This window comes from Scardinius erythrophthalmus, assembly GCF_964197995.2.
Source record: "Scardinius erythrophthalmus genome assembly, chromosome: 6".
Taxonomy (NCBI): Eukaryota; Metazoa; Chordata; class Actinopteri; order Cypriniformes; family Leuciscidae; genus Scardinius; species Scardinius erythrophthalmus.
The window spans coordinates 38,433,293-38,460,554 of record NC_138226.1 but is presented as its reverse complement, the minus strand read 5'-3'; the positions used below and the strand labels follow the sequence as shown (position 1 = coordinate 38,460,554).

The 27,262-nt window shown below is 36.7% G+C and overlaps 1 protein-coding gene across 10 annotated transcripts in view; it reads left to right on the top strand.

Annotated features, from left to right (window-relative positions):
* Positions 1-27,262, top strand: part of tlk1a (tousled-like kinase 1a) — a 51,243-nt gene that overhangs the window by 19,325 nt on the left and 4,656 nt on the right. For 2 of the 10 annotated variants that reach the window (XM_081368413.1, XM_081368414.1), the window contains 20 exons: positions 3,978-4,099; positions 5,956-6,027; positions 10,009-10,047; positions 10,900-10,978; positions 11,279-11,322; positions 13,045-13,140; positions 18,946-19,032; positions 19,571-19,663; positions 19,853-19,963; positions 20,227-20,363; positions 21,759-21,947; positions 22,466-22,532; positions 23,357-23,454; positions 23,711-23,792; positions 23,884-23,975; positions 25,439-25,528; positions 25,622-25,791; positions 26,139-26,274; positions 26,356-26,467; positions 26,622-26,729. In XM_081368413.1, coding sequence (XP_081224539.1) covers positions 3,978-4,099; positions 5,956-6,027; positions 10,009-10,047; positions 10,900-10,978; positions 11,279-11,322; positions 13,045-13,140; positions 18,946-19,032; positions 19,571-19,663; positions 19,853-19,963; positions 20,227-20,363; positions 21,759-21,947; positions 22,466-22,532; positions 23,357-23,454; positions 23,711-23,792; positions 23,884-23,975; positions 25,439-25,528; positions 25,622-25,791; positions 26,139-26,274; positions 26,356-26,467; positions 26,622-26,729 — 2,024 coding nt within the window. Of the gene's footprint in view, positions 1-3,977; positions 4,100-5,955; positions 6,028-10,008; positions 10,048-10,899; positions 10,979-11,278; positions 11,323-12,438; positions 12,465-12,855; positions 12,923-13,044; positions 13,141-18,945; positions 19,033-19,570; positions 19,664-19,852; positions 19,964-20,226; positions 20,364-21,758; positions 21,948-22,465; positions 22,533-23,356; positions 23,455-23,710; positions 23,793-23,883; positions 23,976-25,438; positions 25,529-25,621; positions 25,792-26,138; positions 26,275-26,355; positions 26,468-26,621; positions 26,730-27,262 lie in introns of all 10 variants that reach the window. The other 8 variants (XM_081368416.1, XM_081368415.1, XM_081368419.1 and 5 more) reach the window with 6 other exon arrangements.

Sequence of the window (27,262 nt, the reverse complement as noted above, 5' to 3'; positions counted from 1 at the left end):
GAGAAAAGCTGAATCTGAATGTTTGTGTGTCTGGTCAGCCACCAGTGAAGGAGTGTGGCATCAGGACCTGTATCCGTTTATCACATGCTTGATGTGGTTATTTAATTTAACATTATTCCATATGAGAGTCATTCATTGGTCAGTTTTACATGTATCAGTTTCAGCAGTGCCATCAGTCACTTCCACATCATGCTTACTTTGACATTACACCACTCACTGAATTATCTCTACCTTTTTCTGAGCAATTCTTTCATAATAAGTGAATTATTAGAAGTGAATTTTATGGTAATGAGTATACAGTGTTGTTTTGGGCATCTCTGTTATGTAAAAAGGACTCAAGGGTGTAGACGAGTCCCAGTGGAGGAATGATGCGCTGCTTCATTTTCTAGCTTGTGGTTGATGTGGGGATTCATAAAGATGTTATCTGATTCGGGTAATGTAGTCTAGAGTGATGTGATGTCACCAAGGTGAAGAACATCTCATAATGTTTTACCACTAATATGAATACTGTCAATAGTGATTGCTGGTTAATTACTGGGTAAGTAATTACTACTGGTCAGTGTTATAAGACATTTCACAAAAAGATGTTTGATAGGTTTTAAATGAGTCATGCTGTTTAAAATGAAGACAAACAGTATTGTGACACTTTGTGTGTTTGTCAACATCACATCTCTCCATTAGTGTCACCACCAGTGTCAGTGGATCATGTGTGACTCTCTACTCCTGTGTTTACAACATTCTTGTGGTGGGAGCCAGTGGAACAGGCTGGTGTTACCTGATGGCATTTGTGACATTTAACCCTTTAACTGCCCCACCAAGAAAAAGGCATTTGAATTATTATTATTTTTTGCATTTCTTATCTACTTAAGTCGCTCGTAACCACAATCAATGTCTTTTTGAACCTTTGTAAATGTATATTTTGTCAGCAATTTTGTAATTTAGTCTTGTATCAAATGTCCTTATTCGATAGTTTTTATTATATTTGTCAACCTTATCTTTCCCCCCCCCCATTGTATTCTAATCTTAGTCAAGGTAAACCATTTAGACATTTTAGTCATATTTTACTCACATTTAGTCATTGTCATTTTAGTCACTGGAAATAAGGGTGCTCCAGTCAGGCTGATTATCGATCACTGGAAGCAGTATTGGCCGATACTGATTACTGAGACCGATCACCAGAATAAATAGGCCAACTATTCTTAACAACAATTTCAAGATAAGAAAGAATGAATTGACAACTAATCATTTATTGTGAGTCATTATCAACATCAACTTATCAACTCATTATCGGCATGTGTTCCCTCTTTTAGATGTGATTAGGAACAACTTAGAGCTTACAAATATAGCATTCATGTGAAATAAATAAATAAATAAATAATAATAATTATAATAATAATAATAATAATAATAAAGCCGCTTGGAGAACAGTATCACTTTTGCGGCTTAATGCTGTTTTAATAACTCTTTTTATTATCAAGTAGCCTAGTTTAGCAACTGTGGACTGTATTTTAAGACAATCACCGATCTAGCTGATTTGGACGTTAAGTTTGAGCTTCATCGCTGTGAAGGAAAGAAATGCACTAAAATCTCACAACTTTGCAAATTTATTGTCCTTTTCTGACACCTGGTAGACCGGTGAATGTAGTGAAGCAGTTTTAGGAACACTGGCACGCCCATTGGCAACTGCTTTCTTAACTGTACGGGACTGTGTTTTGCTTCGGGGTTGAGCAGAACTTAGAGAATGGCAGTTTCTTTCAGTTTTTTCCCCTGCGTTTGGCCTAAAACAATGTGTTCGTGGTCATCCAGCTTGAAATTTCGACTACAAACATTTTCAGATTTTCCGTTTCGGCGTTCTCACCGCATTTACGATTCTTTGCAGACTTTAGCCACTGCCTACATCACGCTGGATCCTTCACTGGAAACCAGATGTAACTCACACCTGCTGAAATGTTTACTCTTTTAATTCTTGCACCCGGGAACAATGCAAGTCGACATCATTATGACTGAAAGTTTGCTAAGGAAGTATTTCCAAATAAAACAAGACGCTAGGCTATTTGACTCTGGTAATTGTATCCATGTCAGACTGTTGGTAGTGGCCTTGGATGGCAAAAGGGAAGGCAACAGCCTTTTTTCTGTTTTCTCTAGTCAGGTAGCACTGATTTCACATTTTTCTCTTTCTACTGTATAGCCACGTTTTATTGAAAGCCCATTAAAATTTCAGGCAATCAGACTTTACTTTACTTTACTTTACAGTCTTACTTGTATGATAAAATGTATGTAATTTTAAAGTCTAAAAAATATAAAGCAGACCAGTGATATGTCTATTTCAGCTGCTGCCATTTTGTGACTATTGTTTTGTACACTGTTGGATTATAAGCTACAAACAGGTACGATTTTAAAATCGTTTAATCTGAAATCAATATCTCTTATCTCCATAATTATTAATGTGGCGAAATGTTGTGTAATAAGTGGCATGACTGTACCGTATCCCTTAAATGTCCATCTAGTTTGATCTTGCCGCTGCATTTGCTCTCTCTGCGGAAGTTTTGTGTTTAAAGACCTAATAAAATATTTCAACTCAGATCAATATTTCATCTCTAATTATTTACATCGACACGACAGCCATCAGCACTGATCCTCATCAAGCTCGTCTCCATACCGGCACGATGACTCCGACTTCCAACCAGATGGAACTGGATAATATTCTGAATGTTCTGATTCGATCTGACTTCTGACCTGTAATGCTGACTGAATCATAATCATACACTGTTCGCTCGTTGGCCAGAGGAGAACTGAGCGACTGAGCCTGGGCTCTCCCAAGGTTTTTTTTTTCTCCATTCTGTCACTGATGGAGTTTTGGTTCCTTGCCACTGTTGCGTTGGCTTTTGGCTTGCTTTGTTGGGGACATTTAATATTCAACAATATTATTGATCTGCCTTACTTCAGGTGGACGATGACACAATTTTCTTCTAGAAACAAACTTTGTTGTATTATTTCCATGTTATCACTGTGAAGCTGCTTTGACACAATCTGTATTGTAAAAAGCGCTATATAAATAAAGGTGGCTTGACTTGACTTGGCAAGTAGCCGTGTAATAAGCGGGATAGTGTAGGCTATATCCTGCCGCTTGTTATCTCAGAATAAACCCCAACAGGGTGATGAATACCCTGACGAGAAGCGGAGGATGTAAGCCTTGCATATTGCAGTCTTAACAATATACAAGTTTCACCTTATAATGAACTGTTATGGATTTTCTTGGTCTACTCTCAGCAGTATATGAGTATTTCCCTGTGGTAGAGCTCCTGTGTGATTCCTGCACTGAGCTGCTGTGCTTGAAGACGAGCCATAATGGCATCTCATTAGATGGAGATAATGACAGCAGGGTGAGCCCAGAGGAGCCCACCCGGACGAGAACGCCCAGAGAAACCTCACAGCGACTCTCGCTCCTCCACGCCTCAGGGGCCGATAGAGAGAACTGAGGGTGAGGGAAGGAGTGAAAAGCAGGAGGAAGTGGGTGATTTGAAGGAAAAACAGAGAGAGAAGTGGTAAAGAGGGATGGGGTGTGTGTGCATAGACAGTAATCATGCGAACAATGGTATTTTTGTTCAAATGTCAGTTTTAATGTGCTTGTGTTGGGTGTGCTGCAGCATTTCACTATAGGCTAGTCGTCTTCGGGGAAGTCACATATGTTAACATGCACTATCTCCACTCAACACAGACTGGATATTTTTGTGTCTCTGATTGTAAGACACAGGTCATGAGGCTTAACATGTTTGTGTGATCTAGTTTTGAGTACCATGTAAGCTCTGGGGAATGCGGTACCTGTGTGTTTGTGAACACCTGACCCAGGAGACTGTTACATATGGCTTCATGTGCTTTTTCCTGTCTACCTATATGAAGTGAGCCCAAGTGAAAGCGGTTTACAAACCTCTATAGTGACCTATGTATGCGTGTGTGTGTGTGTGTGTATCACTCAGGTGCTATGGAGGAGCTGCACAGTTTGGACCCGCGCCGGCAGGAGTTGCTGGAGGCCAGGTTTCTGGGTGGAGTCAGTGGAAACACAGTGGGCAGCACTGGCAGTGCTAGCGGAGGAACCAAAGTTAGTAGCCGAGTTTATCACCGGACTGTTATTGTTATATGTGTTGTGTTATACTGTATATGTGTTTCAGACAATGGTTATGTCTAAAGAGAAGGTAGCGTTTTCGTATGAAAGGCACCATTATGCCTCGTGTATGATCTAGAACAAATTCAAGGACAGTTTAGAGCTCACCAAGCAAATATTGACTATTATGCCTATTGACTAATACATTTGTAAATGTATTTGTTTTAACTGGTTCTTCAGATATAATAGACCGAGTGTTTTCATCCAGGGGTCAGCAGCGGAACTGCAGGGATCCCTCGATTTAATGTCCGATTACACAAGTTTTTGTTGAATTAATACATGGGTAAAAAATAACATCACAAAGTCAAATTTAAATATAAGCACCCTTAAAAAAAGAACAAAATCATACTGTGTTTACGCTCTGGATAACGTCAGATGTTTCTATTTATTAAAACAAAAAAAGTGGTGAGAAATGTAACAGTCATATCTGTTGATCTCTTGAATGCAATAGCCAATCAGAGATGTTTAATTTAGTCAGAATCCAGTCACTGCTCAAAATGCATTAACAAATCCTCTTATTCACAAACAAAGACGTAAATAAGCGATTCATTATGCAGTGTAGACTACTTTATTGATTTTTAGGGAACTTTGTGAGATTGCAAACTGAGTGACAGCTTTTTCAGTGATGGTAAAGGGAGCGGTATTTGCGCCCTTTCGAGGCTATATGTAATCCATTTAAGATTTTTTTTATATTTATATGTTGGTAAGAGGAGAGACGGCCAATTACACACTGCAAAATATCGGAAGTGACATCTACTGTACATAATAACACTAATTATAATGAACACACTAATAGAAATTGACATGGTGATAATTAGAACGGGACAAAAAATGGCATGTCAGAATAGATACGCGTGATGTAAATGCAGACTAATAGATTAATAGAAACATATCTGTATCAATCACTGATCTATATAAATGACTGGATCTAAACTGCCACCAGAAGTGTTCGAGCGGCTATGTTACTCTTCCCTAGAGGGCATTATTGATTTACAGCCAAAACATTGACCTAAAACCACCCGATTTGCAACGTATCAGTCACAAAGGAGTAGATTTACGACATATACATGTAAATTAATTGTTACTTCAGATGTTATCTGTAATGTTTACGGTCTTTTTGGAACAGATTAATCAATATATTGAAATGGTTAAAGTGGGTGTGTCTACCGCACACTTCCGACACAGGTAACCGACCTAACACAAACATATATAAAATAAAATATTTATGTGTAAAATATTTTTTAAAACTTAACACAGGCTGAAATGTAAATGTTTCTTTTATGTTGAAGTGCTTGGGACATACATTTTAATGTTGAGACTTCTGTTTTTGTAATCAGGCTCTCAAAAATGATGTAAAATTTGGATTTAGATTTATCGCCCAATATATCGGTTTTCTGCTTTCAAATATAAAGAATTATTGTATCAGCCCAAATGTTTATATCGGCGCATCCCTATCTGGATGCAGACGTGGCTTCTTTCCTCTGGATTCTGCTTGATAAGGCAGCATTTTAAATGTTCATGGAAGAGACTCATGTCTTCCTACTTTCGTAATGAGCTTTTTGAAGAAATGACATCCTGACCGAGAGGTTCATGTCAGGTTACAGTGGACTTCACACTGAAACACACAATTCTCTTTCGCTGTTTGATGTATTCTTGCTTGTACAACTGTCCTCTCCTTTGAGTTGTCAAATCATTAATTCATAACACCTGTTGCATGAATACCTCATATTCATCCGCCTTTACTCTCAGCTGGCTCATCTGCATTGATTCATGTAAATGTTTCTTCTGTACAGACCTTGACAAACAACGAATGTTCCAATCACAGTTTTGGTAGTCTGGGCTCCTCCAGTGATAAAGAGTCAGAGGTAAGTAGTGCTTTTTAATTTTTTTATGTATGATTGTAATCTTTAAACCAAATACTTGTTATATATTGTTGTGGAATTTTCCAAAAAGAATATTCATTGGGAAACAATTAGTGCTGGATATTACAAGACAATACATGTCATGATTCATTACAGTTAGCGATAGACTGATGTTATTGTTGATATTTTATAACTTTAAGATTAACAGCATTAGTCAATAACTTATTGGCCAAATAAAATGATAGTTGAGCCAAAAATGTTAATTCTGTCATCATTTACTCACCCTCATGTCATTTCAAACTCTTAAGACTTTCCTTCATCTTCAAAACTTAAAATGAAGATAATTTTAAAGAAACTTGAGAGATTTCTGTCCCTCCAGTAAAAGTCTGCAACCAAACCTGACATTTCAAAAAGTTCATAAAGACGTTGTAAAAGTCGAGCGCAGAGAGACAAATGCTTTGTATGATGAACAGATTAAATTTAGGCTTTTATTTAGATATAAACATTCATCAACTTGCATACATTGAGCACAGCTTTATTTTCATCAGTAACATCAAATAAACAGAAGCTCAAACGTGCTTACTTAATGTACAAGAACCAATGGCGTTTGTTCTCATGTCAAGCAAATACGGTTGAGCTTCTGTTTACCATATATGATGATGATGATGATGAAATTAAATCCGTTCATCACAAAGGTGTTTGGGTCTCTTCAGAAGACTTGGAGTAACATTACTTCTACAATGTCTTAGAAAGTCCACTGCACTTACATTTTTATCCTTCAGTGGAGGAACCGAAATCTCTCCAGTTTCATTAAAAATAGTATGTTTGTGTTGCGTGTATTTGTTTATATACAAAAGGGTTTGGAACGACATGAGGGTGAGTAAATTGTCTTTACTTTTAGGAGTAGTAGTCATTTGACCTAGTCGGAAAGGCCAATCGATGGCCATTTTCTGCTTTCGAATCTTTTATTAGTGAATTTTGAGTAAGTATTTGTTAAATAAGTGTTCATTGGCCTTCAAGAGTAACACTTATGAACACGGCTTTTATTCTTGGTAATAGACCTTATTCAGGGAGTTGATGTCATATAGAATAAAATGGATGAAAACAAGACTGTGAGGTCTTTATAATGGCAAGCACTGTATATATGGGTTCTTCTGTACTTCTATCCAACACGGCCTTGTTTTCATTCCGGTCAACAAGGTATATTCCCAATAAAGAAGAACTCCATCCTGTTTTGAAGTTACTCATCTTTGGCGAACACCTCAGAAAAGACTTATTTAAAGTACTCTCACACGAAATATTGTCTCTCTTCATTCATCATAGCAACTAGATCATGAGAATCAGCCTTCAGGATGCTAATTTCCATGTAGGCATTTGTGCTGTAGGAGTCTTCTCGCCATTCAAGACGTGTGGCGCTCCTCCTGTAATCAGTGAAGCTGGCCACTCTAGAAGTCTGTCCGTGATTGTATCTGTACAGCTTTTATCCAAAAGGACTGTGAATGACAAAGAAATAAATAGATGATCAGTAAACCGTTAATTGATGCAGTGAAGCATTTGCTCCAAACTGAGATCTATAATGGATATGCTTTTCTAAACTGTTCACGGTTGAGTCCTGATGAAAGCTGTTGTTAATAACTCTGTTCATAGTTCAGCAGATGGTGCAGAGACGTTCTGCTGTGTTTTCTTTGAATCAAAGCGTTACAGAGAAATTGATGCTGGTGTGTGTGTGTGTGTGTGTGACTCAGGCCGATGGGAAATGTTCCCTGTAATGAAGCTCTAGTTCTGTGTGTGCTGAGGGTTGAGCTTCTGCCTCATAGAGGATGCTGTGTCACTGTGTGTGTGTGTGTGTTTAGGTTTTGTAGCAGACTCAAGCTGGGTTGGCATCTGTCATAACCCCCAATAGTTAAACCATCAGCAGGCAAAGCACTACACATGTACACACACACACACACACACACACACACACACACACACACACACACACACACACACACACACACACACACACACACACACACACACACACATAAAGCATCATAGTAAGATGAATTGTCCTCCCCTCCCCCTGCACAACACACCTGCTGTGACATAAATCAGAGCAAGAGGAGGAGGAAGCCAATGAAGCGAGTTATGAAGGGAGAGAGAAAGTGAACTGGGAGGTTGAGAATAAACTTCTCTTGTGGCTGTGAGCTGCTTATTATGCCAGATGTCAGACACCTAGAAACTGCAGACACACACACACACACCTGTCACACACATGCTCCCACTGCATTAGAGCTGACGCACACACCACTTGTCAGACTTTCACTCACATTGCAACATACTCCCAACACGGCACCAAAACCTCCATTAAGGCCCCACCTCAGACTATATACACTAGATTACCCATAATCCCCTGAACACTAATCACAGCCTCCAAAACCTGCAGCCTGAAGCACATGACTCATTTAATGCAGGGTGATTTGCATATTCATGATGGATTTGAATATATGTATCACGGATTATATTTTCAGTGACAGGAATGAAGATTATGTAATCTTCATATTTCAGAACATTTCATGCGCAGAAGTGTCTTTTCTGTAGCGTCTGTCAAACGAAGACAGACAGTTGAAGAGAGTGCATGGAAGTGTCTATATCAAACGAAGACAGACAGTTGAAGAGAGTGCATGGAAGTGTCTATATCAAACGAAGACAGACAGTTGAAGAGAGTGCATGGATTGTTCTCTGGTTGAAGGTTTTTTTTTTGTTTTTGTTTTTTATGCATTGAATAAAATTTGCCTTTGTTTCTCTGTAGGCTCTTCTAATTTGAGCTTTAGTAATTGCATTGCAGTGATGGTAAGCGTGCTTCTGTATGTTCTTGTTCTGAGCTGGTGGCCATTGTGACCCAGAAGTGCCAGTTGTGAGCGTGCAGAACATCAATATGAGGCTGTGCGGCTCGTTAGGGCCACCGTGACATTCTGTCATTGTCACTGAGGGCTAATTATAAACACCAGCATCAGCTCCTGACCCACTCGCATCTGAAACACACTCTCCTCCTCCTCCTCCTCCTCCTCCTCCTTTTACTTATACTTATTATTTTCTTTATCATTTTCATTTTTATTTCTTTCTTTTCCTTATACTTTCCGCTTTTGTTTTCGTTTTCTTTTCATTATCTCATTTCCTTTTTCTTTTATCCGATTTTCTCTTTATCGTGTTCCTCTTCCTAATATTTTCTTCTTTTGCTTATTTTCCTTATCCTATCATTTTCACATTATCATTATGATTTTCCTTGCATTTCGGTCTTTTTGTTTTCCTTTCGCTTGCATTTTTTTTTCCTCTTGTTTTCCATTTCCTGTTCTTTCACTCATTTATTTCCCCCTTTCCTTCCCATTTTCCCATTTTCTCATCTTTATTTTGTTCTTTTCCTCTCCTCTTTTGTTTTCCTTTTCCATTTATTCTCTAATTTCCTTTTCCCTTTACGTCCTTTTCCCTTTTCCTATCCTTTTCTTTTTCCCCTCATTTTCTCCTTTTCTTTTTTTCTTTTCATAATTTTTTTTCTTACATTCTCTCATTTTCTTTTCTCTTTTCCTCATTTCATTCATATATATATATATATATATATATATATATATATATATATATATATATATATATATATATATATATATATATATATATATATATATATATATATATATATATATATATATAAATAAATAAATATATATATATATATATATATATATATATATATATATATATATATATATATATATATATATATATATATATATATATATATATATATATATATATATATATATATATATATATATATATATATATATATATATATATATATATATATATATATATATATATATATATATATATATATAAATAAATATATAAATATATAAATATTTTCCTTTCATTTCTGTCCTTTCCTAATTTTTCTATTCTTTTCCTCTCCTCTCATTCTCTCTTCCTCTTTCTTTGTTGCAGGGATCAGATGGGAAAAGAGGAAGCTCTCCTGCGTATTCAGTAAGTCTCTCTGTCCCAGTCATGTGAGAATTGAATCGAGACATAACTGATGCTTTTGGAGGCTCTCGGTTCAGTCAAATCAACAGTCCTCTCGTTGTTGCAGGGATATGACAGTGTTTCCAAAAATGCACTGGTCTAGCCCACATTAGAGTTTATCATTTCTACAATAACCTCAAATTAAGCTTAGATTGTGAAATTAACATGATGAAGCCATGTATCATATACAAGGCGGAGTTTAACCACATCTATTTTGGAAACTCTCTTTCTCTCCGTCTCTCAGCTATAAAGAGATTAGCATTTTAATCAACATACAGATGAGGCAGCGTTTCTTTTTCTATATTAAGTGCGTGTGTAGGACACCGTTTATCTCTTAATAGTGTTACATCGGTGTGTGTGGGTATCTGTTGCTGGAGTTTGGTGGCAGATGTGGAGGTTTCAGTCCAAGCCAGTGAGCAAGAACTGCTCTCTGATCAGAATGCAAAGATGCCCTTGGCAGCTCACCCCTCTTTGTCTGTGCTGAAAAGAGCAGGATATTTCTGCATCCCATCCCTGGTGAGGGAGAAAATAGACTGTGATTATTGGTCCAGGCCCTGGATTATGCACTCTCACATTAGAGATATTCTTAGAGTCATTTAGACTCAAGAGTCATTAAATACTGTTCAAAGACACACAATGTGTCTCTTTTTACCATGAGCTGATACTCAAAGATTGTACGATTTGCTCTCAGGAGACTTTGAATTTAAATGTGGTGCTCAGTGCTTTGCTGAGGCCAGCGTTATCGTGCATCGAGTGCAAAAGACCTGAATAAATTCATAACAAATGGCGTATGAATGTAATATCTCTCATTTATAGACTCCTGAAAAGAAGCACTCTGAATCATCACGGGGCAGGAAGAGGAAAGCTGCTGACAACCAATCAGAAAGCAGTCAGGGTAAATTCTCTCTCTCTCTCTCTCTCTCTCTCTCTCTCTCTCTCTCTCTCTCTCTCTCTCTCTCTCTCTCTCTCTCTCTCTCTCTCTCTCTCTCTCTCTCTCTCTCTCTCTCTCTCTCTCTCTCTCTCTCTCTCTCTCTCTCTCTCTCTCTCTCTCTCTCTCTCTCTCTCTCTCTCTCTCTCTCTCTCTCTCTCTCTCTCTCTCTCTCTCTCTCTCTCTCTCTCTCTCTCTCTCTCTCTCTCTTAGTATGTTCTTTACGTGTAGCTTAATATGCTTATTCATGTCTTTTTTTCCTCTCAGGGAAGTCTGTCATTCGGGGACCGAAAATTAGTGATTATTTTGATGTGAGTATCTGCCAGTAATTTGAGGGAAACGTATGATACATCTTTGGCATTGGCTTAATGAGAGCGGAACTGACATAAAGTCATTGCAACTTGGACAATATTGTTTTAACCCTCTGATGCTGTTCAGTCATTTTAGACTGAAAAATGTCCTTCTTTTTCGGAATGGTACGAAACTTGGTAAACGTTTTGGCACTTGATATGTCAACACAACAATCATTGACATGATTCTAAAAGGTTAAATGGTCCTGAAAAAAAGTCACACTTGTACTTGTTCGCGGTCAAAAATGACCGCATTGGAAACGAATGGGAAGAGAATTTCATTTAGTGGAAATGTTCAGTACTGCACTTTTTATTTGTTTTACATATCAACCTCAAATTTGAAACACAACTGGTTTAGATTTATGGCTTTGATTTTCTCACAGTTTTAGAGTAAACATGTTTTGGAAAATAGTCTTACGATGCAATTTCCATAATAAACTTAAATTTCCATAACTTTGTTTTTAGTTTCACTTTAACTTTTTTTTCGCTTCAACTATAATCTGCCAAAGGTCTTTTTTTTTTTTTTTAAAGAGACCAAACTTAAGTCTGTGCTCTAAAGCAGTTTAAGTTGGAAGTTTCATTCTCAGGCCTATGCTCAAAAAGTGATTAACTAGTAATAAATTGATAAAATAACCATTTATATTAGTGGATAAATAAATAAATATAAATAAAACTATTCTATAAATATAATTTCGTATCGTAAAATCCCCTAAAAATTCAAAATAGTAAATAAAAAACATTATGAACTAAAATGTAGTACATTCATTTCATTGAAATAAAAAGAAAAATCAGACATTTTTGACCACCTTGCGAGCAGCAAACAGAGGGTTAAAAATGTGAACGCATTTGTAGCATATTTAACATTTTCAAGCAAAACTGAAAATTTGGAACGAAATAATGTAGGGTAGACCTGATTTTTTTTATATTTGTGATTTGATTGGATTGTGAAAAATATTATTATTATTATTATTAAAATACAATTAATATTATTTTCCCACCCAAGCGATATTGTTACATCAAAAGTAATTTTAGAGGTGGAGAAACATTTCATTAATGAAAGGTTTTTCATTTCTTTAGAATAACAAACTGATGAGTCAGACAAAGTAAGAACAACAATTTATTATTAGTCAAATTACATTTATTGAAAATGAAATAAATGGTGTCAGTTTTAATTTGATTCTGTCTTTGTATGTGTATTATTTTTGTGCTACCAACATAAAGCGGCATTGCAAAAAATATTTCAAACTTTTCAAACAAGGTTTCCTGAACTCTCTCCCTGTCTGCCATGGGTCTGATCCAAATTAGAGCCAGTTTTGCTATATTGGGAGCAAAAATTTAACACAATGTCCAAGCTGCTCTGTTCCATGCAGTGAAAGCATACAATGAACAGTGGCTTTCAACCCCCCCACCCCCTCCCCGCTCCCCGCTCCCCAAAACAAAAAAACCTTGTGCAATAAATTTCAAGTCTTCTGAACATCTTGCCTTCTGCCGCAGATCTCAAATCTCATTGATATTATGCACATTAAAACCTCATGTGTTGACGATGCACATGAGCTCGAAGGTTTGTGCACATTTTTTTCTCCACTTCCTCTTCATATGGTGTTAAGTGGAGTGGTGTCTTAATGTTCTTACATAAACAAATCATGTTGCTTGAAATCATGATCAATTTCCTTCTTTCTGTAGTTTCAGGGTGGTAATGGGTCCAGTCCAGTAAGAGGTTTACCGCCTGTCATCCGTTCACCCCAGAACTCACATTCCCACTCTGCACCTGGATCCAGCGTACGTCACACACACTCTCTCTGACCCTGTTTACGCCTGGTATTAGGAGCTGTCTCGACTGATCTGATCACAGGCTGACAGACGGCTGTTTTTCCCAGTAGTAACATGCGTCTGTGAACACTTGATCAGATTTCAAAAGGCGGATCTCTGATTTCACCATTATGTTATAGTGCTGTTTGAGAAGAACATTCACATTGATGCTGCGACAGGGGTGTGTGATATCACGATTTTTTTAATCTGCTTTAAGAAATATGGTATCGTGCTATAGCGCTCATTCTATCAGTTGCAGTTCTGGCGCCTCCGTCTCAACGACACGACGTACATTCACATCACATGTTAACAAAGAGTAGAGTTAAACTCACGGGACACTGCAATTCACAAAAGTTCATTATTTGTATTGTATGTGCTTTGCAGGTTAAACATTTCATTCGCATGCTGATGCGCTGTTCTAACAATAAAACAAAAAATAGCAATAAAAGCCTGTCAAACAGCGCCAAGTCAAGTTATCTTCAGAGTCTTATTGCACTAATACTGTCAAATATTCTGTATGGGTTTACTTAAACACAGTTGGTTATGTCTAAAGTAAACGCAAACATTTGAGAGAAAATCGGATGTGTGTCGGTCTTAAAGTGACAGTAGTCTTATAGTTAGCATGTTGCCGCTTGTCCTGAACCCTTGTGTTACACACTGGTCCATAGTGGACAAAAATGTCTGTGTTAAAAAACTGTCATAAAAATTTGAAGCTTGGGTGCACAGACTTAAGTTTGGTCTCATTTTAAAGAAGACCCGTGGCAGATTATTTTTGAAGCAAAAAGAAAAGAAAAAGTAAAATAAAATAAAAAGTTATAGAGGTTTAAGTTAATGAAAATTATTTATGAACATTATTTTATATAAAATGAATATTTTATGAAACATGTTGAACTCTAAAACTGCTAGAAAATCAAAGCCATAAATCTAAGCAAGTTGTGTTCCAAATTTGAGGTTGATATCTCAAAAAATGAGCTTTCAGTAAGATCTTGTTTGGCCGCAGTACCAATTTTTCCTGTTAGATGCCAGCAAAACTCCACTGGTACACACAGTGGTTGGATTTGTGATTTGCAGTCGAGTTTCTCTCTCTCGAATATTACAAGCATACACACGCAAAACATTTTTTATTACACACATACAAACCACACTCTGACATCCATACACCCACACAATTGTCGCTTCATAATTTATCCAATTGGCTCTATAATATGCCAAAGTAGAAAACAGGAATAAAGTGAGTATTTGCTTTATAGCCCAAACCTGAAAAAATGGCACCATCTGTTAAAAATTTTAATTTCGAAGCCTGGCCAACAGAATGAAAGCCTCTTAACAAATATTGCATCGTTTTATAGTTAAATGGCCCTGGGATTAAAAATTGCAGTTTAAATGCAGACATTTTTGTCCAAAAGGTGCTGAGAGGACCTGCGTGAAGTTGGCCAACGCAAAATGTCGTCAAACTATGCTCAATCGTTTGTGCTCCGTTTGTGCTGGTTTGTGCTGTAAAAATTTTCGTTTGTGCTGCTTCGGTTTTTTAGATATTAAAATAATATAAGGTGGTCATTCTGAGGTCACTCAGCCCCCCCACATGCTCCAAATTCACCCAAAATAGACTCGTTCGATTGTGCTTCGTTTGTGCTCGTTTGTGCCGGTAAAATTTTCGTTTGTGCTGCTTCGGGTTTTAAAATATTATACATTCAATTATTTTTGATGACGTCACCAGCCCCCCCACATGCTTCAAATTCACCCAAAATAGTCTCGTTCGTTTGTGCTTCGTTTGTGCTGGTTTGTGCTGTAAAAAGTTTCGTTTGTGCTGCTTCGGTTTTTTAGATATTAAAATGATATTTTTAGGTCGTTCTGAGGTCACTCAGCCCCCCATATGCTCCAAATTCACCCAAAATAGTCTCGTTCGTTTGTGCTTCGTTTGTGCTGGTTTGTGCCGGTAAAATTTTCGTTTGTGCTGCGTTGGGTTTTAAAATATCAGAAATTGAATTATAGACGATGACGTCACCAGCCCCCCCACATGCTCCAAATTCACCCAAAATAGTCTCGTTCGTTTGTGCTTCGTTTGTGCTGTTTTGTGCCGGTACAATTTTCGTTTGTGCTGCATCGGCCTTTAAAAAATATATATAATATAATATAATATACATTTTTTTTTTTTTTTTACAGTAGCTAGTTGAAGTAACAAGGTAAGACCGAAACGGATTAAATTAATCAAAAGGGGAAAAAATATCAAAAATTACATTTTCCACAAAAAATATTAAACATAAAAAAACCAAAAACAAACAAAAAAAAAAAACATACGCAATATGTAAAAAATTTAATACAAAATAGCCTACAATACAAAATAAGAGCCTTTCTTAAATGAGCAGTGAGCACCAATAATAATTGAGCACAACATCAACATCTTATGATTTCTAAAGAATAATGTGACGTTGAAAACTGGAGTAATGATACAGAAAATTCAGCTTTGACATTACAGGAATAAATTACATTTGAATTATATTAAATTTGAATTATATTAACATTAAAATATTAATTATATGAAAATATATAATCTATTTATAGGCTAATCATTTTTCACAATATCAGCAGCACTTCCAAACTGTAATACATTATAGATTACTTTGTTACTTTTATTTAAAGGAAATTATTTAGAGTAGCCTACCTTACAATAAAGGCCGTCTCAGAATTGTAATGCATTAGCTACTCCAGTTACTTTCACCAAAATAACTACAGAAGTAGAACTTTACATTTCTAAAACAAACGACTAGGGCTGTGTAACAATATGCAATATGAAACCAAAATCCCGACGCTCCATCCACGGACCTTTGTTGCGGTGTGAGAAGGCAGAATCGCGACACACCCCTTCCAACTCCTGAGTCCAGATCCAATGCTACCACATCTTCATATAACTATTATTTGAAGTTAACATTATAAAATACATAGACTTACACCACAAAAACAGTTGAGGATAAATTCTTTAAAATTGGTCAATTCCAGCGTTATGGACGTGACATTTGCAAGTCAAAACTTGAAGTATAAATGATCAGAAAATGCACTTAATACCAATATATTGAAACTGTCTGTTATATATCCATAGGCTTCTCCCTTAATAAAGGAGTCCAGACATTAAAAAAATATCAGTCTACTCATGCGTTTTATATTTAATATGAGGGAAATAGCATGTGCGTTACATTTTTTTTTTTTTTAGTAATTCTGCGCAAACCAAAAGTAGCCTAATACTAGCCTACCCACCGGATGAAGAAGCGTTGTCTCTCCGCAGAACATAAATTATTCATTTTATTTAATTTTTCGTGTTTGCATTTATGAGGAAAAAACAATGTAACGGACGGAGAACTGCGTTACGGACTGACCACTCTGAAAACGACACTAAAAGACTGCTTTAAAACTTTCACAGAGACCTCAAACAGAAAGCACAAAGCCTTTCTTTAAGGTGAAATTCGTTTTGTATTAATTTTATCTTAATTTTAATCATTGTTTCATCTACCAAATGCCAGGATTTAATAGGCAAAATAAGAAGTAAATAGGCCTATATCAGACAATAGATAATCAGGACATAGAGGCGCCGGCACTTGAACTGCAGTTGGTCTCATAAATGAACCGAAACTCAGCGCCTAGACCTACTTGCATCACAGACATGTCTACATTTAAACAGAACAATTCAAAACGAAAGAAAACAGACTGCTCTCTGCTTATGTATGAAATGTGCATTTCTCTGTGGTGCGTTCATGAAGATGCAGGCTGAGTGACCTCAGAATGACCACCTTATATTATTTTAATATCTAAAAAACCGAAGCAGCACAAACGAAACTTTTTACAGCACAAACCAGCACAAACGGAGCACAAACGATTGCGTCTATTTTGGGTGAATTTGGAGCATGTGGGGGGGCTGGTGACGTCATCGTCTATAATTCAATTTCTGATATTTTAAAACCCGAAGCAGCACAAACGAAAATTTCACCGGCACAAACCAGCACAAACGAAGCACAAACGAACGAGACTATTTTGGGTGAATTTGGAGCATGTGGGGGGGCTAAGTGACCTCAGAATGACCTAAAAATATTCTTTTAATATCTAAAAAACCGAAACAGCACAAACAAAATTTTTTACAGCACAAACCAGCACAAACGGAGCACAAACGATTGAGCATAGTTTGACGACGTTTTGCGTTGGGTGGGGGGCCAACTTCACGCAGGTGTTGAGAGGAAGTATTTTGTGTACCTAGTGCAAAAAAAGATTTTTTTAAAGGAAATGGGGATGAAATAGTTAAAATTCCAATAACAATACACACCTGTGCTAAAATGTATGCAGTTGGCATTTACACGGGCAAAGTTATCAAAAAAAACAAAACAAAACTGAAAAAGACAATGTCCATAGGGATGCGCACAGGTTGAGGGACAGTTCACCCACAAATGAAAATTGTCATTATTCCAAACCTGTATTAATTTCTTTCTTGTGCTGAACACAAAAGATGACATTTTGAAGAATGTGGCTAACCAAACAGTTGCTGGTCTCCATTGACTTTCATAGTAGGAGAAAAATATACTATGGAAGTCACTGGGGACCAGCAACTGTTTGGTTAGCCACATTCTTCAAAAAAACATTTATTTTCAACAGAAGAAAGAAACTAATTCGGGTTTGAAACAACTTGAGGGACTAAATGATGACAGAATTTACATTTTAGGGGAACTATCCCTTTAATGTTAATAAAACATCAAAACGTAGAGGAAACTCTTGACTGAGAACTTTAATAGTAGCTTTAATAAGAATCAGTGTATTTATACAGTAAAGTCTGTAGTGTTTTATTTTTATATTTTTTCATTTAATTTCTTTCTTGAATGCTATTGTTAAATACACAAACAGTGCTTTATTTTTTCAGCTACAGTACATTTCATTTGTATGTTGTGTAATGTGTATCTTTGTTCTTATTTTTTAATAACAAAGAAAATGACGAATGTTTTTATCTTCGCCACTTTGGCCTAAATGTCTGCCATTATTTTATTGTGTTACCTTGTAAGGCTATGTTTTTAAAATAGGGACATTAGTTTGTCTGTAATGCTCAGTCACTTGCAAAATAGTAAAACCAACATGAAAAAGAATCGTGATAAAATTGTGAATCGTGATTTTCCTGAAGAAAATCGTGATGTGATATTTTTGCCATATCGCCCATCCCTATTCTGCAAACACATCTGAAAAATAACGGTGTACGCAGTGTGAGCTATGGCAGGAAAATAAAAGCATGCAAGTCTCTGTCAAACTTCACAACCTTCACTGAAAGAGCGCATGCATTTCAAACTGACAGAGCACAGTAGAAAGGGAATGCCATAATTCTGACTAAAATATACATTTTGCATCTCAAATCTCTTCTCCCCTTTTCAACAGCACCATGAACTGGAGTGCGATAGATTGTGTTGCAACCGACTGCATTAATATTGACATAGCGGTATTTAGTAGACTAAATAAAACAATTCAGATGACTAAAACTAAATGGCATTTTAAGCCAAAAGACTATGACTAAAACCTAAATCAAAATTTGCTGTCAAAATGAACACTGCATCCGAGATGTGTAAGTGTAAACTGGGCCTCGCTCTGACTCAGTTCATTTCACTAATTGTGTATCATAATCAATCACGACTCACACACATACATGTCACAACACTTGTATAGTTTCAGCTCAGCCACAATACAAACTGTCTACTTGTGCCTCTCATTACTATGCAGTTTAATCAAATAATGTACAATCTTGTGTTTGATCAGACCCGGCAAAGCAGCTCGTCTCCCACCAGCCTGTGTTTTGGGGACTCTGTGATTTCTTCTAGACTGATGGCAGTCAAGAGCATTCAGGTGGGACTGTCATAATGTACTTGTACTCAAGAAACCAGAATCTCATTAGCTATCATCTTAGAATAAAACCGTAGATTACAACAATCAATTAATCTGATGATTTTGAACTGAGTTTGACACTCTCCTTGTTAAACAAGTATGCTTACTTTTGAAAAGAGGAGTGAAAGCTTCATTGAGGGCAAAAGGTGTTGATTGTGGTAGAAATGAGTAAAAATAGTTCAATAAATACATGATAATGATAAAATAATAAAATGATATGATAAAATAATAAAATCTAAACAAAAGGCATTTTAAAAAGTAGAACAGAGAAGAAAAATGAAACAAAAGCACGCACATCAGTCTCAAAAGTAGAACAAATAAATGACTAATGTGTGGTCAAGAGTTTCCTTGACTGTTTTATGTCTGATCTTCATATATCAAAAATAAAAAAAGTGACCTTGCAGCTTAGAATTACTGTTGTTGAAGAAACACATTTATAAAACAACATAAAAATGTATAGTTGTCTTGAATTGTTTGTTTATATTCTGTTCTTCTGCAGACTGACCTGACGGTGGTAAAACTGGCCACTATAGAGAGCAATAAGAACCTGGACCTGGAGAAGAAGGAGGGCAGGATAGACGATCTGCTGCGGGTGAGAGGGAGAGAAAGAGGAAAAGATGGGATGGGAAGGAGTAACATGAGACAAAATAATTAATCTCATAAAAAATTATTATGTATCAAATTGTTTTTGTGACGTTATGAGAAATCAGCTTAGCTAAAGTAGTTCAGCTTAGCTGAGTCTGATTTTCTTTAATGCATTTTCTCTTCCTCTTCTCCACAGGCAAACTGTGATCTTAGACGACAAATTGATGAACAGCAAAAGCTTCTAGAAAAGTACAAAGAACGTTTAAACAAGTGCATCACCATGAGCAAGAAACTTCTGATTGAGAAGGTGAAGAGTCCTTGTGATATTTAAGAAATCAGTGTTGTAGCATTCTAACAATGACCCAGTGCTGGCCTGTTATTACATATCAGTTATTTGATATGTGTGTATTTAAATTAGCATGTCTTATTACCTCAATATCTTAAATGATTGTGTGTAACCTTTGTAATGGCATCGTTTAACCAAAAGCTTCAAAGTTTAATAGTTTAAAAATGGTACAAAGAGTAAGAGAAGTGGTTCAGATCTTTATACAAGTGTGTGTATTTGTCCAGAGCACACAGGAGAAGCAGGCGTGTCGGGAGAAGAGCATGCAGGATCGACTGCGTTTGGGTCATTTTACCACTGTGAGACACGGAGCCTCGTTTACAGAGCAGTGGACAGACGGATATGCCTTCCAGAACCTCGTCAAGTAAGACCCTTACTGAAGTTTGACAGCATAAGCACATAATCTAATACTAATAGGTAATCTGGCTCTGATAACTTGACTTGTAAAAAGAAGTATACTTTGGGCTAAAGTGCCCCAGCCCCAGTTTTGTCTGTCTTCAGTCACATTTTCACCCATCTCTATAGTAAAGGCTTGTTCACACCAGGGACGAAAACTACAACTTAAGTTTTTATAATTGGTCTTACTCATCGGGAAAAGGAAATACACCAAAACTTTAAAGATAACAACAATTTTAGAAATTTAGAATTTTTGAAAAAAAAATATTCCAGCTGATGAACGATAAGAAAATTGACAGCCAATCAGAACCCTCCTGACTTTAAAGGATTGGTTCACTTCAGAAATAAAATTCCCTGATAATTTACTCTACCCCCACATCATCGAAGATATTTGTTTTTCTTTCTTCAGTCGAAAAGAAATTAAGGTTTTTGAGGAAAACATTCCAGGATTTTTCTCCATATAGTGTCTTCAATGGGGTCCAACGGTTTGAAGGTCCAAATGTGAGTTTCAGTGCAGCTTCAAAGGCTCTACACGATCCCAGCCGAGGAATAAGAGTCTTATCTAGACAAACCATCGCCATTTTCTAAAAAATATATATATTCTTTAACCACAAATGCTCGTCTTGCATTAGCTCTGCGATGCACCATGCTTTATGTAATCACGTTGAAAGGTCACTTGGGTTCTGGTTCAAAAAGGTAGGGTGAAAAAGAACAGGTTCGCTTTGTAAACACTATGTCGGTACTTCCGCCTGCGTCACACGTGATCGTTCAATGTGATTACGTAATGTGTGGCGCATCACAGCTAGTGCAAGATGAGCATATGTGGTTAAAAAGTATATATATATATTTTATTTTTTTAGAAAATGACAGATTGTTTCACTAGATAAGACTCTTATTCCTCGGCTGGGATCGTGTAGAGCCTTTGAAGCTGCACTGAAACTGCAATTTGGACCTTCAACCCGTTGGACACCATTGTAGTCACTATATGGAGAAAAATCCTGGAATGTTTTCCTCAAAAATCTTCATTTCTTTTCGACTGAAGAAAGAAAAACATGAACATATTGGATGACATGGGGGAGAGTAAATTATCAATAAATGAATTCTGAAGTGAACTAATCCTTTAAAGAGCTTGAGCATTTCAAGCCACAAACAACACGACTGTTACAAAGAAAACAGAACATTATCGACCGTTGGTGTGGATGCAAATATAGTTGTTATAGTTATCTCTATTGTTATCGTTCTTAGTGTGAACGGGCCTCAGGTCTCTTGTAGATCTGTCCGTCCATTACAGATTTCACTTGATTACAGAATATAAGTTGTACTATTGCCTATATGAGCTGTTTTTATTGCTTTTTTTATGCAGACAGCAGGAATGGATCATTCAACAGCGTGAAGAAATCGAAAGACAGAGGAAATTGTTAGCTAAGAGAAAACCACCAGCATCCAGCAGTTCGCAGTCGCCCAGCACCAACTCTGAGCCGAAACAACGAAAGACCAAGGCTGTGAACGGTTCTGACAACGACCCCTTCCTCAAACCCAGCCTTCCACAGCTGTGAGTGATGCAATACAACCTCTGTTATCCACACACTCAACGGCCTTCCATGGTTTACATGCTTCACTAACATTCACACCAACAAGTCGCTGATTTGATTTTCTAGAAATGATCCTTAAGCAGATGTACCAAGAATAAGTCAAAAGTTTGGACACACTTGACTAACATATTTCTGAAGATCTTACAAACCTTTTGATCTAAATGATTCTGTTTAAATGCTTGGAAATTGTTTTGTTGGTAATTATTCAAATCTGAATTATTTTAAAATCAATAGCAGTTTATAGTGTGAAAAATGGCAGGACATGATTTATTAGGAGCCAAATGTAAGTTTGAAGACATTTCTTTCCACAATATGAAAAATAGCCTGTTAAGTGGGCAGTGTGGCGAGATCTCATAAGCTTCTTCAGAATCTTGTGATTGTTTCAAACTCATTTGACAGTCAGAGCATCCTTACCCAGTACATGTACGGAGGTTTTTTTTAGTCCTGTTCCCCTGATGTTCCTCTGATGTTCCTGCAGGCTAACATTAGCTGAGTACCACGAGCAGGAGGAGATCTTCAAACTGAGACTCGGCCATCTCAAAAAGGTCAGTGGCTCCTGAATGATTCAGATCCTCCTGCATTTCAGAACAGGTTCAAACTGGGGCTGTCAAAATGAATGTGTTAAACCATGCGATTCCATTTTTTTTTTTTTTCAATTTAATGTGTTAACAATATTTAACGCACCGAGGCAGCATCTGTTTGTGTCATCCATTAGCTAGCATTTAGCACGCTCTTATTCATGCAAATGTGCCAGATCATGTGCCATAAATTGTTATTCAATTTCTGGATATTTCCGACCTGTTAGATCAAATATTTAAAATATACTGTATGTTGTTTCTACACTAATTTGGAGATTAAATGTGAAATAATTATATATATATATATATTAAAAACTTGCAATTAATTACCAATTTTTTTTAGATTAATTAATTTTTGTATTCGATAGCACTAGTTAAAACGTTTAAAAAAGAAAAGATGCTTCCTGTCTGTGTTTCTGCAGTGTAGAATAAAGACATTAGTCCTCTTTTAATGTGTAATTATGAAGGTGCCAGAATTTATTAATTTACTTGAGATCTGGGGCTGGTAAGATTAATGTTTTTGAAAGGAGTCTCTAATGCTCACCAGTGTTGCATTTATTTTATCAAAATAAAATAACAATAATACGGTGAAATGTTATTACTGTTTAAAATGACTGTTTTCTATTTGGATATATTTTAAAATGTAATTTATTCCTGTGATCAAAGCTGAATTTTCAGCATCATGTCTTCATCATTCTAACATGTTGATTTTCTGCTCAAGAAACATTTGACATTCTTATGGAAACAAAATGACACGCATGACTTTCTTTTCTTTTTTTGTGCATTTGTAGGAGGAGGCAGAGATTCAGGCAGAGCTGGAGAGGTTGGAGAGGGTGCGAAATCTTCACATCCGAGAGTTGAAAAGAATAAACAATGAGGACAGCTCACAGTATGTACCGACACTGATGACATCAGCCTCTGATCTCGTATTTCCTTCCATTTTGTGTCTTTTGAAGTGGACATTGACTCCTCGTATTAACAGCAGTTTCATGAGTTCACTGCCTGTAAAGGGCCCGTTTCTACACTTTTGTTGCGTTTTCTAAAATGTTGTCCATTTATTTATTGTTTTTCCATGATTATTTTCCACCAACCCTTCCTTTTTCTCCTTTCTCTTTATTGTTGTTTTAAAAAAAAAACTTTCTTAGATTCAAGGACCATCCCACCCTGAACGAACGCTATCTGCTGCTACATCTGCTCGGTCGGGGTGGTTTCAGTGAGGTCTACAAGGTATCTTTACCCCTCATTTATAACAGAGCCTGATTCATGCTGACCTTTGAGAAAGAAACGGATCATTTGAATTCATCATTCTGCTCTTCAGGCGTTTGACTTAATTGAGCAACGGTACGCTGCTGTGAAGATTCATCAGCTCAACAAAAACTGGAGAGAGGAGAAGAAAGAAAATTACCACAAGTACGTTCCTCCTCTTTGATGCTGTTCTTGTTAAATACATCAGTGGCATGCTGTGCATCACCGCAAGAAATGAAGTAGATTTCAGAGTGTGAATTATGCACTTTAACTTTATAGACAGGGTTGACATGATTAATTTGATGGAAAGGAAAATACATGTACAACCTTTTCAGTATGTTCAGCCAACAAAACATTGGAAATATATCTTTCCAAAACATTCTCAATAGACAAAACAATGCAGAAAACATCTGTTGTGAAACGACATTTAACGGACTGTACGTCTATCCCTCACAGCCTCGTTTTCATTCAGATATGCACGACAGGCAAAAACAATTTTTCATGCAGTGCTCAGTTTTGGGCTAGTTTACTCCTTCAATATGTGTTCTTTCAAGCTGCTATAAAGAAAACGTTGAAAATATACATTGAGATGTTTATTTTATTACATTTTGTTTACTTGCGGCAGTAAGTTTCTCCCGAATTTACCAGGAAGTTAGCATTCCAGCGCGACACGCCGATCTCCGTCTGTTTACTGAAGTCTGTCATGACCGGTATCGTTGTAAAGCTCAGAGTCTCCTGCACAACGCTATGTAACCCAAATATTGCATTTCCTTTCTATCAGTAACCAATCATGAATGTCCAAAGGGGGATTTAAAGCTATTTAAATCTTTAACTGCCGTTTTCTTAAAATGAGTTTTTTGTCATACTCCAGTACAAACATCTCAGCCTATGTAGCACCTATGTACACCAAACTTTCCAGTTATACACTTAGCAGTATTCTGAAGATATTTTCAGAGGGATTTGTTAATAAATCATTCCTGGCCTGATTTATGTGACATTTTAATCAAAAAAATATGGTGAAAATCGATTTTTTTAAGGCTATGGACAGTATATTTTAATTTCCTAGGTAATGAAAGCATATATCCTGAAATCCCTCTGAGTTTTTATTTTCATCTTGTGTGTAAACAAAATGAAAAAAGAATTTTGCATCTGGCTTTATCATATGGTCAGATCTATCTACCGAAAATATATGCAAAATTGTGCATATTTAATGAGATAATGCCTAATTTGCATAATTAAACATATACATTTCTAAAACTTGTAATACATTTTTTTTATATACTTGTGTAAGTAATCAGCTGAGGAAGTTTCATGGTGATATCTATTATTTTAAAATTGTACCCTATTCACCTGTAGTGTCTCGCCTTAAGCTGCATTTAACCCAAAACATTCCTTTAAGGATTGCTTTATTTTTAGAGCCAATTATCTCTTATTTTGTATGTGCGATTGATATGTGGCAGGCTCATATTGGGGTGTGGGGACAAATGTAAGGGTGTATTTCCATGCCTATTGGTATTCTGTGCAGAACTTGAAATGTCTGGAAATTTAGTCCGTCTGTCTCTCATGACGCTGATCGCCTGGGTCTCACCTCTGTTGCCCATGGTAACCCGTGCCTCTCTTCTCCGCAGACACGCCTGTCGGGAATACCGAATACATAAACAGTTGGATCATCCCAGAATAGTTAAACTGTACGATTACTTTTCACTGGACACAGACACGTGAGTTCCAGCCATGCAAATGTCACCAATCAACTATCAAAACGCATCAGTGAGGTTGGACGCAAGTTACATTAGGTTGTCTGTTTCCTGCAGGTTTTGTACGGTTTTGGAATACTGTGAAGGAAACGACCTGGATTTCTACTTGAAACAGCACAAGCTGATGTCTGAGAAAGAGGCTCGCTCTATCGTCATGCAGATCGTTAATGCTTTACGATACCTGAACGAGATCAAGCCACCCATAATTCACTATGACCTCAAACCTGGTGAACACACATTCTCTGTCTTTAGCTCTCTAACACTCAGATATGCTTGACTTTCTGCCTGTATGTCACATGACCTTTCAGAAATCATTCTAATAGCTAATTTGATGCTCAAGAAACATTTCTTATCGATGTTGAAAACCTTTGTACGGCTTAATGTTTTTGTGGAAATCATGATACATTTTTTTTTTCAGGATTATTTGCTAAATAGAAAGTTTAAAAGAACATTTAAAAGTATAAAAAATATCTTAACCCCCCCCCTTATTGTGCATACTTGAAGGGTATAACAAAGATAATCCAGTTGAAGGAATCCATGTTCTTGTGTTTTATCTTTGTGTGGTTGTGTACAGGGAATATTTTACTGGTAGATGGAACTGCATGTGGCGAGATTAAGATCACAGATTTCGGACTGTCTAAAATCATGGACGACGACAACTACGGAGTCGATGGAATGGACCTGACATCACAAGGGGCAGGCACTTACTGGTAACGCTCGCAAATACACTCATATTCCGGCTTTTGCCTTTTAAAGTATGTAGCTCAGTTGTGTCTTGTTGTGGCTGTAAGGTACCTCCCCCCTGAGTGTTTTGTGGTGGGTAAAGAGCCTCCAAAGATCTCCAATAAGGTGGACGTCTGGTCTGTCGGGGTCATATTTTTCCAGTGCCTCTATGGAAGAAAGGTGAGGAGCAATTCTCGGAATAAATGGGAATATTATCAGTACCATTTACAAGTTACAGAGTAATAGGGGGAATACCTGTCATTTTCCATCTGTAGAACTAGGTCATGTTATTACAAGCTAGCATAACCATGCAAATTTGATTTTGTTTTTCTAGCCATTTGGCCATAACCAGTCCCAGCAGGACATCCTGCAGGAGAACACCATCCTGAAAGCCACAGAGGTCCAGTTTCCTTCCAAACCTGTTGCCAGCAACGAAGCCAAGGTAATCAGTAATATAATAATCAGTAAATAATATTGATTGAAGGTTTATTGACATGCCGCATCACAGCAGTTTCTGTAGTGTGACTTGTTAACCAATGAATTTCCTTTTCCAGTCTTTTGTGAGAAGGATTATTTTTGTTGAAATAGGTTTTTACACATAATTTGTATATCCTTTTTTAAAATGATTTTATTAATCACTATTATTTTTTAGCCTATTTTATTGCTTGTATTGTCTTATTTGAGGCCCCCCTAGAGAACCCCGGCCACCTGTTTGAGAACCACTGATCTAGAACTATTCTAAACTATTTTTATAAATTATTATGCTTGCAGTTGTTATTAGCTGACATTAAGAGAGACACTATTGAATATTAGTGCTTTTAATAATTTGTCTTTACTGAAAGGTGATTTTTAAAAATGGTTAGCAGTTACAGCACCTAAAATATCTAAAATATTGATGAAATGTCCATGTCTCTTGTTACTTGTCAATTATCCACATGCAGTAGTGTTAGATTAGAAAAGCCCCATTCACCAGCC